General features: G+C 37.1%; 1 protein-coding gene across 1 annotated transcript; it reads right to left on the bottom strand.

Moving 5' to 3' along the window:
- Positions 1–11,421: 11,421 nt before the first annotated feature.
- Positions 11,422–13,362, bottom strand: LOC104096408 (aspartyl protease family protein 2). Its single transcript, XM_009602769.4, has one exon. It carries the CDS (start codon positions 13,223–13,225, stop codon positions 11,864–11,866), a length of 1,362 nt encoding a protein of 453 aa, XP_009601064.1. The 5' UTR covers positions 13,226–13,362; the 3' UTR covers positions 11,422–11,863.
- Between the last annotated feature and the right edge of the window lie 2,361 nt (positions 13,363–15,723).

Raw genomic sequence — 15,723 nt, 5'->3', positions numbered from 1 at the left:
GCTCTGAGGGACCTAAAGAAGTACTTATCAGTCCCTTTATTTCTCTCAAAACCAAAAGAAGGTAAAACTTTGCTAGTCTACCTCGCGGTTTCAGAAGTTACGGTAAGTGCAGTTTTAGTCCGGGAGGACGAAGGTACGCAATTTTCCATTTATTACATTAGAAAAATTTTAACGGGAGCATAAACTCACCACCCATATTTGGAAAAACTGGCCTTAACTCTCGTAGTCGCCGCTCGGAAGATGAGTCCCTATTTCCAATGCCACCCGATAGTTGTGGTGACTACTTTCCCTTTACGGAACATCTTCCATAAACCCGAGCTCTCGGGCAGATTAGCCAAATGGGTCGTCTAAATGAGTGAGTTCGACATAGAATATAAACCAAGGACTGCAATTAAGTCACAAGTCTTGTCTGACTTCGTGGCCGATTTCAGTCCGACACTACTGCCTCTATCAACCAAGGAGGCAGTAATGGTGTCAGAATCGACATCAAGGGTTTGGATCTTATTTACAGACGAAGCTTCCAATGTAAAAGGGTGTCTAATCATGCCTTCGGGGGAAACCATAAGCCAAGCCATCAGAACGGTCCATTTAACTAACAATGAAGCAGAGTATGAAGCTTTGATTGCAGGGCTCGAATTAGCCAAGGGACTTGATTCCGAGGTTATCGAAATCAAATATGACTCGCAGCTGGTGGTAAATCAGGTCTACGGGATCTTTGATACCAAAGAAGAACGTATGCAACAATACATGGTAAAGGTCCAGGCTCTTTTGGCACGATTCCGGGAATGGTCAATTACTCATATCCCGAGGGAGGATAACGCAGAAGCGGATGCATTAGAAAACTTAGGATCATCGACGAAAATAAAGGGATCAAAGTCTGGGACGGTGGTGCAACTGATGAACTCAGTCCTGGATACAGATGGTTACTATGAGGTAAATTCGACTAGTCTGGTCTGGGACTGGAGAAATGAAATAATCGACTATCTCGAGCATGGGAAGTTGCCCGAAGACCCCTAAGCATCTCGGGCGTTACGCACCAAAGCTCCACGTTATAGCTTCAAGAGAGGCCAATAGTATAGAAAATCCTTCCAAGGCCCGCTGGCCCGGTGCTTAGGAGCGTTAGAAGCTAATTATGTCATGAGAGAAGTCCACGAAGGGATATGCGGCAATCACTCAGCCGCAGATTCTTTGGTGCTGAAGTTGGTATGGGCAGGATATTACTGGCCTCGCATGGAACAAGATGCCAAAGACTTCGTACGAAAATATGATAAGTGTCAACGCTACGCACCACTAGTACACCAATCGATAGAACCCTTACATTCTGTTATGTCCCCATGACCATTCATGAAATTGGGGATGTACATCGTCGGACCGCTGCCACCGGCTCCCGAAAAGGTAAGATTTTATTTAATTCTAACTGACTATTTTTCTAAATGGGTGGAAGCAGGTCTTTATCAGAAGATCGGAGAACGCGAAGTGGTGGGTTTCCTGTGGGAAAATATAATTTGCATGTCCGGAATACCAAAAGATATAGCATGCAACAATGGGCCACAGTTTATCGGTGCAAAAGTTACAAAGTTTCTCGAAGATTTGAAGATAAAGAGGATCACATTTTCTCCTTATCATCCGAGGTCAAACGGTCAAGCGGAGTCAACAAACAAAGTGATTATTCAAAACCTCAAGAAAAGGTTGGAAGCAGCAAAAGACAAATGGCCCGAAGAATTGTCCGGAGTTTTATGGGCCTACGGAACAACGGACAAATCGAGCACATGAGAAACTCCTCTTTCCCTTGTGTAAGGTTGTGAAGTCCCAATCCCGGTGGAAGTGGGCGAACCCACTTTGAGATATTTTCGGACAGATGAAGAATCGAACAATGAAGCAATGTTAATCAACTTGGAACTGCTCGAGGAACGCAGGGACTTGGCACGTGTAAGAATGTCAGTTCAAAAGCAGAGAATGAAGTGATATTATAATCGAAGAGCCAACCTCCGTTATTTCAAAGTAGGAGATTTGGTCCTGAGGAAAGTAACCCAAAATACCCGGGAGCTCAACATGGGGAAGCTAGGTTCAACGTGGGAAGGTCTCTACCGGATTTTAGCTATCACTGGGAAAGGTTCATACTAGTTGGAGAACTAGAATGGAGATAATTTACCTAGCAACTAGAACGTGGTACACCTCAAAAGATATTATTGCTGATGAACATTATTTAAGCGGAAAGTATATCCTGCACTCTTTCTCTCTTCGTTCAATTTTTGTCCCAATTGGGTTTTTCTGGCAAGGTTTTTAATGAGGCAGCGATAGAAAGCATACTATGAAGACAACAGCAATAAGACCTTTGATAGCAAGGCAAACAAACAAGCTTCCACTCGAGCATGGTTAGATAATCTTTGGTTCGATAGCAAATTCCCACTGGAAGTTAAGTTTGCTACCGAACAAAGGTTACCCGGCCATTCACGAGCACAAACCGCTAGAGGGTTATTAGATATTCTTTCGCTCAATAGCATGGATTCCTAAGGGGAAGTAAGGTATGTTACCGAGTTAAGGATTATCTAGCAATTCATTGGTGGGATCTTTGAAGACACAAGACTTCCAGTATTCCAATTCGCATTCTTCGCATTCGAACACTGGGGGGGAGTGATATGAGAATACGGCAACATTGACTACCACGTCAACCGGGAAACGAAAATACGAAACTAAATGCATCATCGAGACCAGGGGACTGCGCAGCCAGCCCCATAGAAATAAGTTATAACAAGATAACCACAAGTAATGGCAATTTCTTTTTAGCATAATACATGCTAGCCACAAGTAATGGCAATTTCTTAGCATAATAAATGCTTGTGTACTTTTGAAAATAGAAGAAATTATATGAAAATACATCCTGTTATTTTTATCTTGTTTCTTGTCTGAACGATAAACTAACTTTCTCATTTGAAAGTTAAACAAGTACTTCAAATGTTAGTGTCATAATGAACATGAGACATCCTCTTTAAGAGCACCGTAAACATAAGAGGGCCCTCTCTTATGAAAACACTCGCGTTAAAGGGTTGGTTTCGTAAGAATTTATGCTCGAAATCAAAATGCCTTTGAGGAAAACTACACCTGAAGACATACACGAAAGGACGCAAAAAGTAAACTTGCACAAATACTTATAGAAACCCTCACGTAAAAGGGATAATGCTTGAAACCAAAATGCTTCGAGGAAAATGCATCCGAGATTACACATAGTAAAGCGCGAACAGAAAAACGTGCGCAGAATTCTTAAGCAAATTCAAAGGGTAAAGACTTGCATGGATATTCAAATGAAAGTAAGACTCAAACAATACTTGAGCAAAAATATGTCTTTATTTACAAGAACGTGCCGAAACAGTAAAAGTACAAAATGGGAAAAAGAAAAGAAAAGTTAGACTGCACTACCTCCGGAACCAGGAGAAAGAGAGGTGTCCGCATCTCCAGGAGAAGTAGGTGGGTCCACCATTAACACAACATTATCATCAGTTTGGCCTTCGGCATCATCATCATCCGATTCTTTTTCAGTTCCCAAAAACGCGAAACCAGAACCAGAAGGGCCAGGTACATCAGACCTGGATGGGAGTCTACTTTTAGCAGCTAACTCAAGCTCGCGTGCCTTAGCAATTTCAGCATCAAAGTCAATGACACCGGATTTGGCCTCTTCCAAGGTTTTTCTCCTCATGATGTACATGGTGTAAGTCTTTTCAACAACGAGGGAAGCCTCTCGGCGCTTGAGTTCTTCTTTGAGTTGGGTTACCTCGGCAGAAAGGTTTTCCCGGGCGGACCTAGCAAATTTGAGGCTGACATCAAGGTCACGGATAGTTGAACTAAAGAGCCTATTATCCTCGATAGTTTTCCTCTACTTCTCTTCTAGCTGGGCGTGTTTCGCCCCCACAGTAGCAAGCTCTTCAATTTTGGAGTTCAAGGCTGCCTCTAAGTTAATCACTCTTTCAGCGGAGGCAGCCTCGCGCTCGGTTGCAGCAAGAACGACGTCCTAGACTTCAGCCCATTTGGCCTTGGCTTCATCAAATCCAACCTTTAGTGGGCCTATTTCTTGGCTAAGGGTCACCACTTCTTGCTCGCTTTGCTGCAAACGAGCCTCCAAAACAACGACCTCAGTAGCTTTGGTTTCCAATTCCGAAAGGCGGAGAACAGTTCAGTCCCGTTCCACCAAAAGCTGATTCCGTTCAGAAGTAAGTTTCTCCTTCTCACGAATTAACCTATGAAAGCCCTCAGAAGCAAGAAAGTTGGCCTATAAAACAAGAAAAAGTAAAACTTAGAATACATTTATACAAAAGTAGAAGAAATAACAAAGGAATAAAGGAGCATACCGCTGCGGCGTTGTGCATGGCGTTGTTCAACAAACACTCTCCCAAGAGTGCCTGAATCTTTTCCCAGTCTTTCTCTTTGGCTTCAGATAATTAGCAAGCTCCACCGGCCGGGATATCAAGTTGCATCCGGTAGAGACCGAAAGAGTAACGTTCCTCCTCCTTTGTGGATCTTCAAAAGGGGCAGCATAATTTTGCCCAAAATTTCCATGAACTGGGGACTATGGAAAAAAAGGAACACCCTCTTCATGGTCAGGTACGACCGGTGGAGACGATGTAACAACTGCTGGTGGAAAAGTGGATGAAGATGGAAGTGATGTAGTAGTTGCTGGTATTGGTAAAGATGGAGATGAAGCTGATGGAGTTGAAGAGTGAGAAGCAGCTGTATCAAATGCAGTGCTGGTTGTTGGATGCTCGCCAACCAAATACGGCAAGGACCTGGTACTCAGCCCCGCAGTATCGGGCACAACATTTGGGGCCCGAAAATGGGAGTTACATTATCTACCAAATCAAACTCTCCCAAAGTGTCGAGGCATCGTCCTCGGTTGGTGTATTTCTCTCAACAGGTCGAGCATCATGTTGAGATGATGAGGATCATTTTCTTCTATGTAGAGAAGCTCCCTCATCACTAGCTTCTTCATCATCATCAATTATCACGGTGTCTATGACCGGCCCGGAAGGAGGACCCGTCACCATCGCCACCGGAGATGACTCGGGTACATCAATCTTTGCCCTTTTATTCTTTTCCTCGGTCGTGGATGAACGTATTCTCTTCAGTTATTTATCCTCCGATCGAGGACTCCGTAAAGAAATGTTTGCGCCCAAAATAGGCCCAGAGATACCTGTTCAAGTAAGTGCCTCCTGAAACAGCCTCACTGCATCAGCATGATCAGCCAAGACGTCCTCCTCGGGGACAGCAACAGAGCCCGCAGGTAGACCTAATTTCGTGAACAAGTCAGAAGGGTTCAACCAAGTTCTCCATATATAAAAAAAGAATGTAAGCAAGGTAAGTTAAAATTACCATAATTTTTGGCCGTCCACCTGTATTTAAGGGCCAGTTCTTTCCAAAAATGAGTTTCTGGCATCGTGACGGCCAAGATCTTTTGAACCCACTGGTCCAAGCCTTCCATCGCCAGTGGGATCCATTGTGTTGCTGAAACAAACGAAGGATGGAGGATCAATACGGCTATAGAAAAATATTTAGTAAAAGGAAATATCTACAAAGAGCTTACGAGTGCGGTTCCAAGCGGCCGAAAAGGATGAAGCCGTTGCCGGAATGATGTCGTTGGTGGAGACTGCAACAAACCGTTCCATCCACCCACGATCGTTATCATCATCCATGCTAGATAGAAAAGCATGGTGGCCATGCTTGCAGAGGTTTATCATTCCCCCGCGGAAGATTTTGGGAGAATAGAGATTCATCATATAAGCTAAGGTTAGCTCATCTCCAGTCTCCTGGCACAAGCGTCGAAGGCAGGCGACCGTCCTCCACACTGAAGGACTTACTATGCCAAACACACCTGGTAGCAAAGGAAAAACTTCGCAATCATGGAATCAAGCTCTCCACTCAAAGAAAACGAACCCAAAGGAAAGGGATACGTGTAAAAGTATGTAAAACCTTCCTTGGGAAGGGTCACTCGCTCTGATAGATCAGGAGCAATAATATCCAACTCATGGCAGCGGCAGTCCTCCTTCACAGCAGGAATACTGGAAGGACGAATGGAAGAAGTACCTACTAACAGCCTATGTACGAGGGTTAGCAGTAGAAAATTTCTCTTCTTAGTCTTTTGTGATATTGAGTCTCCTTGGGATGATGGAACCCACCGTCGAAGGAGCAGAGTCCTCGGCTTTGTTCTTGTTCTTTGAAGAACCGGCACACTTGGAGGAAGAAGCCATTGAATAAGAAGAAGGAAAAGGTTTTTGTTTGAAGAGAATTAGAGAAAGGATGGAGAACAAATATGCAAATCAGAAGTTCGAGAAATTATGAAGTGCAAAGGAAAAGAATGATGCGTATAAGTAAAATTTTGGCGGCTAAATTCATGACTATGATTACCTCAATAATCGGCAAAAGTTGTGATGAATCGTGGGATGACGCGTGTTCGGGGTATTAAATGCGGAGAGACATACGTCTAATCAACCGTAAGAAGCCTTCAGAGGGAGTTATAGTAATTCCCGCCAATAGAGTGTTTCTACCAACTTCCCAGTAACACAAAGTTATGTCACCGGAAATCAAGTGGACTATCTATATATGGTGAAATATGATATGACACGTGGTCATCTAAAGGAAAGACACGTGGAACCCTAGATGAGGATGGCCGAAAATCGAACGCAGCCATTCCGCTTGTCACCATAAGGGATAACGTTCATAAAGGTGTATTAAATGCTCTGCGCCCGGCAGTATTTAATAAGGAATATTGTACAGCATTTAGAGTGACTACCCGTTATAGAGAATTTGACATTTATATTCACCGTTATATTTTTATCAATGACCCTCATAAATAACATTAAAGGAGGGCACGATCCTAGGACCTCATTCCCTAGACACAACTATAAATAGTAAGCCCAGTTATCATTGTAAAGGACACGAATTTTCTGGCAAAACTTATACCACATTCTATACAATGCTTAATATAATCTTACTTTTCCGCTTTTTGATCTCATCATTGCCGTGCCCGAAAACCTTGTTCCCGGAACTATCATCTTTGTTGTTTCATCTACATTTTAAGGCTAAGTAGTGTACATTTCTTCTATTATTGCATTATTTCAGGATCAAATTAATCTTGTCTATAAACCACGTATAAATTCAACTGTACCGTTTTACAGGCAAACAACTGTATGTACACAATATCCTTCTCAGATCCTACTTATGGGATTACACCAGGTTTATTGTTCTAGTACTGAGATTCGAATTATTACCTGTTGATCAAATACCATTAGTAAATAATTATTTTCTTTTAGTAAATAATTAATAGGGTAATAGGGAAACTCTATTTGACAACAGTAACTGGGATGCTATTAGATTTGAACTCGTAATATCGAGGTTCAAATTGTGACATGTGGATTAGATATCACTGAGGGGTCATTTGGTACATGGGATAAGAATAATGATCCCGGGATAAAGTTTGTGATTAACTTTATCCCATATTTGGTTTGAGGTATTAGCTAATCCTGGGATAACTTTTACTCTAAAATGTGGGATTCGTTATCCCATATAGAAGGTGGGATAACTAATCACATGGAAAATCCCACCCCATAGGATATCCTAGGATATTACACTATTATACCAAACGACCCCTAGGGTTTTGGTGGGATGAAAAAAAATCTTGTTAGAGAATGCTTCCCCATTTAGTGATCCTTACGTGACGAGAATACACATTAGCAGGAGCTCTGATACAGAATATTAGCTAGGAAACAAAAAAAATGACCCATTGCCCTAATTATTTATTTATTTTTACCATTTTTTTAACACATCCGGAAAATGAGAAGGGAATGCTACACTACTGATGAGGTTTGAGCCCTCCACCTGAACTGCAAAAGACAAAGAGCTTATCAAGTGAGCTAGCCCTCAACCCCTATTGCCCAAATTATTATTCACACAAAGAGCTCAAATAAATATTTTCTTGTCGCTGTGTTATGCCAATTTGGAGACACGAAGTGTAAAATAAATTTCATCAAACATCATTTTAGGAGTAGATTTAATAGTAAAATTCAAAAATATAAATGTAGATGTTACTCATGGGTCAAATTACAATAAAAATATGACCATGAACTAAATTAACTAATATAAAAATAACTCAATTGTAGGATAAGAAGATTTTAATTCAAGAAAAAAATTATGTTTAGTGTCCAATGCAAAAAATCGTGTTTAGCTAAAACTTGCCACTGCCCAAACTTTCGAGTAGCCAATTTGAATGTGATTTAGGTTGCCAAATCCCAAATGTTTGAAGCCAAATAACATTAATTAGACTGTTATTTTAAGAATTAAGTTATTTTTACTTTGATCATAGTAAGTTTTTCTAGAATTACTTCTTTATTTCTAGTTATTAACATTTTTAAGTGCATTTTTTATACAATTATTATGCAATTTTAAAAAATATATATATTTCGAAATATCAATTGACAATTATTCGGAAAAAATAATTTGACCCGGTCTGTGTTGCATGAAATGAAAAAGGAGTATTGTCATTGACAATAACAAGGGAATGTCATACTCAAAGATGTATATACTCGAACTTATTATGTTTTAATTATTGCTAAATAAAGCTGGTGATTATAACTGATCAATCTTCTTAGATCTTCAAAGGGCGTAATCAATTTTCTACTAGAAACTAGAATGAAAATAATGGCAACACTGTCCATCATGTGACTTATATTATTTTTAAACTTTTTATGTTGACACGTAAAGAAAAAGCGAAAATTGTACTTTTTTTTTGTTCTTTGAATTATTGGTATTCGAAATTTCACTAGTTTGATAATTTTGAATTTACATCGATAAGTTCAAAAAGGGTAAAATATTTTTTACTTAGAGATTCTTTATTTCTGTAATATAAATATAAAATATTTGATTAAGGATAAAAAAAATTCATTGCATCATCGCACGTTAAAAGTAGAAGTTTACACAGAAGAATTAACTTTTAACTCACTTTTTCTTTTTCCTTTTTAAATTTTTTTTTTTTTTTTTGAAATAGTCCAATTGTAGTGCAATTACGCTTGCTTTTCTTGAAAGGTTTTAATTTGGAGAGGTTTTTGGAAAAAACTTTTGAAAAACTTTTCTGAAAAATAAGGATATTCTGAACGAGATAGTATTTCTACCGTGTGATCATGTACTTTTAAATGACACCTAGATACACTAATGAATAATGATTGCTTAAAAGACTTTTACCTTTTAGAGAAGCACTTAATTTATATTAGCAGTTCAAAGGTTATACATATTAAGGTTCGGAATGGATAAACACATACATAAAATAATTGGAAAGTAAACCAAAGTATTTTTTGGGAACCAAAAATAAAAATAAAAATTGTAGTTGTTTGGACGAAAAATATCTACTGCATAATGCATATGCAAAATGAATTAAAACTGCGCATCAAAAGGATTTTGTCAGCAAATTATAAAGATATGTTATTGTTCCTTATGGATTAAAATAAGAAAAATGTAATATCGAAGTTCTGGAACTTGAAATTCAAAGACTTGTGTGATTAAAATTGTTAATGAGTACACTCAACACAAATTGACATAAACTTGAATTTTGACTAGCTCCATGATATATATAGAGGGGAGATTGTATTATTTTATGTGGCACTTTTTATTTTTATGTCATAAAAAATAATATTTTTTCATATTTAAAAATTATTTAATTTTAAGCTTTTAATTTTTATTGTTATTGAAATGATTTATGAATGTTTATGGTATATTTCAAATCACAATTTTTTTAAAATAAAATTCTTTATTTTTTAAAGATTCATGATCAGCTAAAAGTACCTTCCTATTAGATGAGACCAGGGAGCAATAAGTTTCAGGGCGAAGATAGTGTGTAAAATACAAGTTGGGTCGAACTATAAAGATTAAAATTTTAAATTCATAATCTTTAAATCGTGACTTGTCTTTGATAAACTCCTCCCCGAAATGAATGCAGTGTATGAAAAGCTTAAGTCTTTTTTATTATTATTTTCCATTCAATTTTTTATTTTCGATATTCACATTAAGACTTGACTAAATTCGAATTCGTACCAAAAAATTTCACATCGAAAGATAAAACCTACCTAATAAAGGCCCAAAACTAAATCATTCATGGACCAAAGTTTATAATAGCTATAATTCAATGGGGACGTAGAGAAAGTAAAGTCTCTTTTGCACTACAAAGCAATCTCTATTTTTGGGGTCCAATAAAATAGTGAGTGTAAATTGAACTAAGCCTAGGGATACGTGAGTAGAGCTGGCAAATGGGAAAAAAAGTTGTCGTTTGACATGACAATAAGACAAGAAATTGACAGGAATATCCTTCAATTTTTCGACCCCCAAACATATATAACAAACTTATAATGACATTTTAGAAACATGGGGTAGAAAACATGGAACGTTTATTTGCCCTTTTGTTAGGAAATAGTAATTCTTGAAAATTACTCATTTAGGGTAATTTATAAAACCAACTTTTTGTCATGGATGAGGAGAAGTTATTACACCATTATTTTATAGGGTAAAAATTACACCGAATTCTAAAATTAAATGAGAATACAGTGATTTATACAGTTCATGAAAATTACAGTTAACTTCTTTCTTTTGGTTTGTTTTATCTAATATTGATAGCTTTCGTTTTCATTTTTTTGCCTAGCTGTCCATTCAATACCTATTCTTTAAATTATTTAAATTAGGAATGACAATGGAGCAGAGCAGGTGAGCACGCTTCAATTTTTTCAATTGCGGGGCTTAAATAGCAGAATAATAGCTATATCATTTCCAATCACATTGAAAGATTTATTTGCACATTATAAAAAAAATAAAAATACATAGCGCTTATGACGGATGGCCGATGAGGCTAGGTAAAAGAGAAGGGCGGGCAGGCTTTTTAGATTGACAATTACCTTCCGAAGAAAAAGAGAAAAGTAAAGAGATAAGGCCTAACACAAGCATGGGCGAATTTATAGTTTAAATCATACTCATGGTCTCTCCGTCAAACTATATATTTTATTTACGTATTTTTTAAAATTAATTTAATACTATCTGTTGACACTGATACTTTAAAAAATGAATAGTACACTTGATCGAATATTGGATTACTAACCTAAAAGAATATGGATCAATCTCCACTTAATATTTTTTCTCTTTTTTTAGTAATGCGCACATATTCCAGAAATTCTAAATATGCTTTGAACACAAGTTGAATTAACACGTGTATTTTCGGACTCGATGGCATAGCTAAAGGAATAAATCTATAAGATATGTTAGGCCAAAATGGACAATACATGCATATATACTTTGTTTAATATGATGATATTTGACTAGGAAAGCCTACATTTGTAGGAGAGTGGTCAAATGAACATTATTTGCCAGAAAATTTATACAAACATGTTATTAAGAAAAAAATAAACAATTAAAAGTTAACTTCATTTTCACAAGCATTGACATGTTCATGTGGATACAGTCACCATACAGTTGAATTTGTGCTTAGGAAAGCATATAATATTACAACTCCATAGCTATCCCCCCCCCCAAAGTCCAAATTATGCCATAATTCATTAAATATTTCACGTGAAAGCATCAAACATAAATCAGACAGACAGCGGAAAGCAACAAAAACATCTCCTCCCTGATTATTTTTCCCTCACCACATATTTTTTGGCCGTTTCCTATAAAAATCATACAAACAAAAACGACAAAGAATACAAATTATTTTTAACACAATTCACTACAACAAATCGATTTATATTAATTTCCACGGGAAAAAAAAATGTACCCCACCCTTCAACAAAAAAAAAATTAAAAGACAAAAAAAAAAGTATCCACGGCTCAGTAAGTTACCGAGTTATTATGGCAAACCACATCCGTGTCGCGTAAAACCAATCCGCGATCGATCCCTATCGAACTCGAACACGAACCCTTGCTGCATTAAGTTTCCGATGACCGAGAACCCCGAGGGCGCCGCCAACGGCTGCAATGCGAGGCATTTAACGTCCTCCGCGGTGTCGATGAAGTAGTTCCCGGGTGTCGGGGAGAGTACCGAGTCACCTCTGAGTTTGAAACTCATTTTAGGGAAACTAGGTTTCGACACACTCGATACGTTTACACAAAAGTCAAACTCAAGAGTCGGGTCATCGACTTCGGGTAGCCTAACCAGCCGCTTAAACTCCTTCACTATACGCCGATAAGCCGGCTCGGCAAGAAAAGTCAATGTTGTCCCTGAATCCATAACAGTCCCGCCATTTCCCAACTCATCAATAGCCCAAACGGAGGGGCTTATTTGTAATTTTACACCCTCAATATAAACACTTTCAATCCCAATATAGTAAAACGTCGACGTAAATGGGTTATTTATCATCGGCGTGTAACTCATTTTCGAATCGTTGACTTCAGCGGACCGGCCGATTAATAAGTAACTCGTTGGAGTTGGAGATAAAGTGTAGTCCATTAAACAGTAAGAAAACTTGTTGCCGAACCGGCGGCCGAGTTGACTCGCTAATGAAATCGAACCGCGGCCCAAGCCCATTACACCTTGAGCTCCGTTAAAACTCGGACCGGTAATGCTTGGACCGGACGCTTCAAAACTACAACCAAATACAAATTTTTTAAACTTCACAGCACTGCCTGAGCTGGCATTAAGCGTCGTCGTTTCGGTAGAGAAAAATCCTCTGGTCTCAGACTCATCGGAGTAAGAGTACACGTAACGGCACGGGCTGTGTTGGCGCGTGTGGTTACACGCAACGCCTCGCGGGTTGGGGACGAGCCTACATTTTTTATCGTAGCAATGGAAGGGGAAGTACGTGGAGGAATGGCGGGCGAGGAATGCGGAGCCACGGCGGCGGGAAGAGCAGTTCCGGCAGGCAGAGCAGGTGACCCAGACGAGGTCACTGCCCGTGTCGGCTACTAAGAGGAGGCGCTGCGGCGGCGTGCCGAGCTTAAGATCGACGAAGTACTGTCCACTGCCGGAAGATGCGCCAGAAGTTAATGGGAGTTTAGCTGAGCGGATGCTACGGTGGTTAACGGAGGAGTAAAGAGTGTTTATACGGCGGAGGTCGGAGGAGAGGGATTGTGAAGGGTTTGGCGGGAATGTGTCTTTGTGAAGTAATGGGAGTTTTAGGTATTCGATTTTACGGTGGTTTGCGGCGGAGGGAGTGGCGGAGGAGAGGAAGTAGAGAGAAAAGATAAGAAGGGACAACAATGTTCTTCCCATTGGAGATTATTATTATTATGAGATTAGAGTTGTACTGTGAAGAGTAGTGTTTAAGATCTGGGAAAGAAAGAGAAATGGAAAGGAAGGGTTGGTTGCATTTATACGTACGTGTTACTCTCTTTCTATTATTGATTGATATGGAGTAGTAGTAGTATATATTTATCTTTGGCCAATAATGATTAGTAATATTATATCATCACAAAAAACAATTATTTGGACTAAGTGCATCTATCAAAATAACACTAGTACTACTCTATTATTAAATGAGATTTTCGTTCCACAAGAGATCATTTCCTTTTCAAAGTTTGTGAATCAAATAAGTTTCTTATGATTATTTTTTTTTTTTTCAAATATTTTAAATTATTATTATTGTGACTTATAATGCTTTTGAAATAGTTTTCAAATATATAAATTTTATATATCAAAATTTAAAGATTATATATTCCACTTGAAATCAGAATTGCATCACATAAATTGAGAAGAAGAGAGTATTTTTCTTTTTAAATTATTTCAAAAAGAATGACATACTTTCTTATTTAAAAATAACTTAATATTAAACTTCTTATTTTATTTTCAATAAGATGATTTATGACACAAATATTTATGGCTTGTTCTAAATTACAAATTCTAAAAGTCTTTCTCTCTTTTTTAAATTCCGTACCTAACCAAACACTACACATAAATTGAGAGGGAGGAAGTAATATTAAAAGGATAATAAAAAATTCAGGACTTATGTCCTGGCCTGTACCTTAATTATTGAGGCTTATGCTTCGCCATATAATAAGTACCAATATTTTCTACATTACACTCTAAAAGGTCGTTTGATTTGAATATAGCTTATGTCGGGATAAGTTATGCTGGAATTAATTATGTTGTGATTAGTTATTCTGGTATTGTTTTTTATCCACTGTTTGGTATGTTGTATTAAAAATAACAATTGCATAATTTATAAGAAGAAGGTATATATAAGTTATTCCGGCACTAATTACCCACCCTCTATAAGGTATAAGTTATCCCGGTACTAATTTTAATCCGAGATAACTTATGCCATATTTGTTAACTAAACAAAATATTAAGGTGATATTAAATTTATATACCAACATTATACCTTCTTATACTTCGTACCAAACTACTCCTTAATTTGTATCTCTTAAAAACTACAAGTACTCCACTGGAACTCCCTTCATTGCATTACTCTATTCGTTTCGAATTTCGAGATACATGCAAACTATTGTTTTAAAAAGCAACGATGCAGTAACTTATCAATTATCATATAAGGTGAAGCTAATTACTCCATCTGTTTCATTTTCATTTTATGTAACATTACTTCCTTTTCTATGTCACAAAAAGAAAGTTATTTGTATATTTAAAAATAATTTGAATTTAAACTTTTATTTTATTCTTAATGACATGAGTGTATGACCACATAAATATCATGTTATGTTTAAAATCACTAGTTCAAAAAGTCTTTTTTTCATGAACTTTTGTCTAGTCAAATGAGTTTATAGAAAATAAAATAGAAAGAGTACGAGATTTTGACTATAAAACGAATAAGCTTTTGTTTATTTATTTATTTAAAGAACAACAACAGTAATATATCTAATTTAATTTTACAAGTGGAGTCTAGAAATATAAATAAAATAATATAAAAAAATAAATAAATCTATGATGATCAAATTGCTAAAGCAAGAAATGTAAAAACATTAATTTAAATATCTATTGTTGTTAGCCAATCGAAACAAACCCTAAGATGCCAAAGAGAACAGGTCCGAACTATCGTACCTTAGTATATTATTTTATCTTGCACTTAGCTTTGTCAAGTTAATTAGGGCTCTTCCCTTAACTAAAGGTCTAGGGTTCAAGCCTTAGGTATGAAAAAATTTTTGGTATGAAGCACTTTCCTCCCGGATGGGGTCCTACGTGGCGCGAATTATATATAGTTGGACTCCAATGCGAGTAGCGGACACCGAATATGAAAACAAAATACGAAATAAACATTCTTTTTCATTTATTTTATGTATTTTAGTTTAACATGGCACAAATTAAAATAATGAAAAAGCTTATAGTTTTTTTTATCTTAAACTTTAGTATATAATAATAAAAATACTCTTTAAATCTTATATAGTTAAATATATAATTTCATTTATATAATAGAGTGTCAACAAGAATAAAATGAAAATATTGCAATTAAGAAGTTACTACAAAATATAGAAAGAATGATATTTTTATACAGATTAAAATAAAATGAAAAGTAAAACATAAATGAAAATGAAGAGAGTAATAAACTAAAAGTTCTGAAATGGAAACATAATACTTGTAATGTACATAGTAATTATAAGCTGATAGAGTCTCACAGTATAGTTTTGATGTGTAGTTGTCCCCTCTTATTGTTTGAGATCAGTGCATATAGATTGAAGACAAAACACACACATTTTTTTTTGTTATCATCCTTTGCCGGGTATTTGTACTAATTGGATCCCTGGCTAATTTAAATTTAT

The sequence above is a fragment of the Nicotiana tomentosiformis genome, chromosome 10 (assembly GCF_000390325.3).
Source record: "Nicotiana tomentosiformis chromosome 10, ASM39032v3, whole genome shotgun sequence".
Classification (NCBI taxonomy): domain Eukaryota; kingdom Viridiplantae; phylum Streptophyta; class Magnoliopsida; order Solanales; family Solanaceae; genus Nicotiana; species Nicotiana tomentosiformis.
The sequence above is the reverse complement of the archived record's forward strand: the minus strand, read 5'-3'. Positions and strand labels throughout refer to the sequence as shown.

Excerpts from the sequence above, each read along its gene's own strand:
- LOC104096408 (XM_009602769.4), bottom strand. The coding sequence starts at position 13,225 with ATGGGAAGAACATTGTTGTCCCTTCTTATCTTTTCTCTCTACTTCCTC.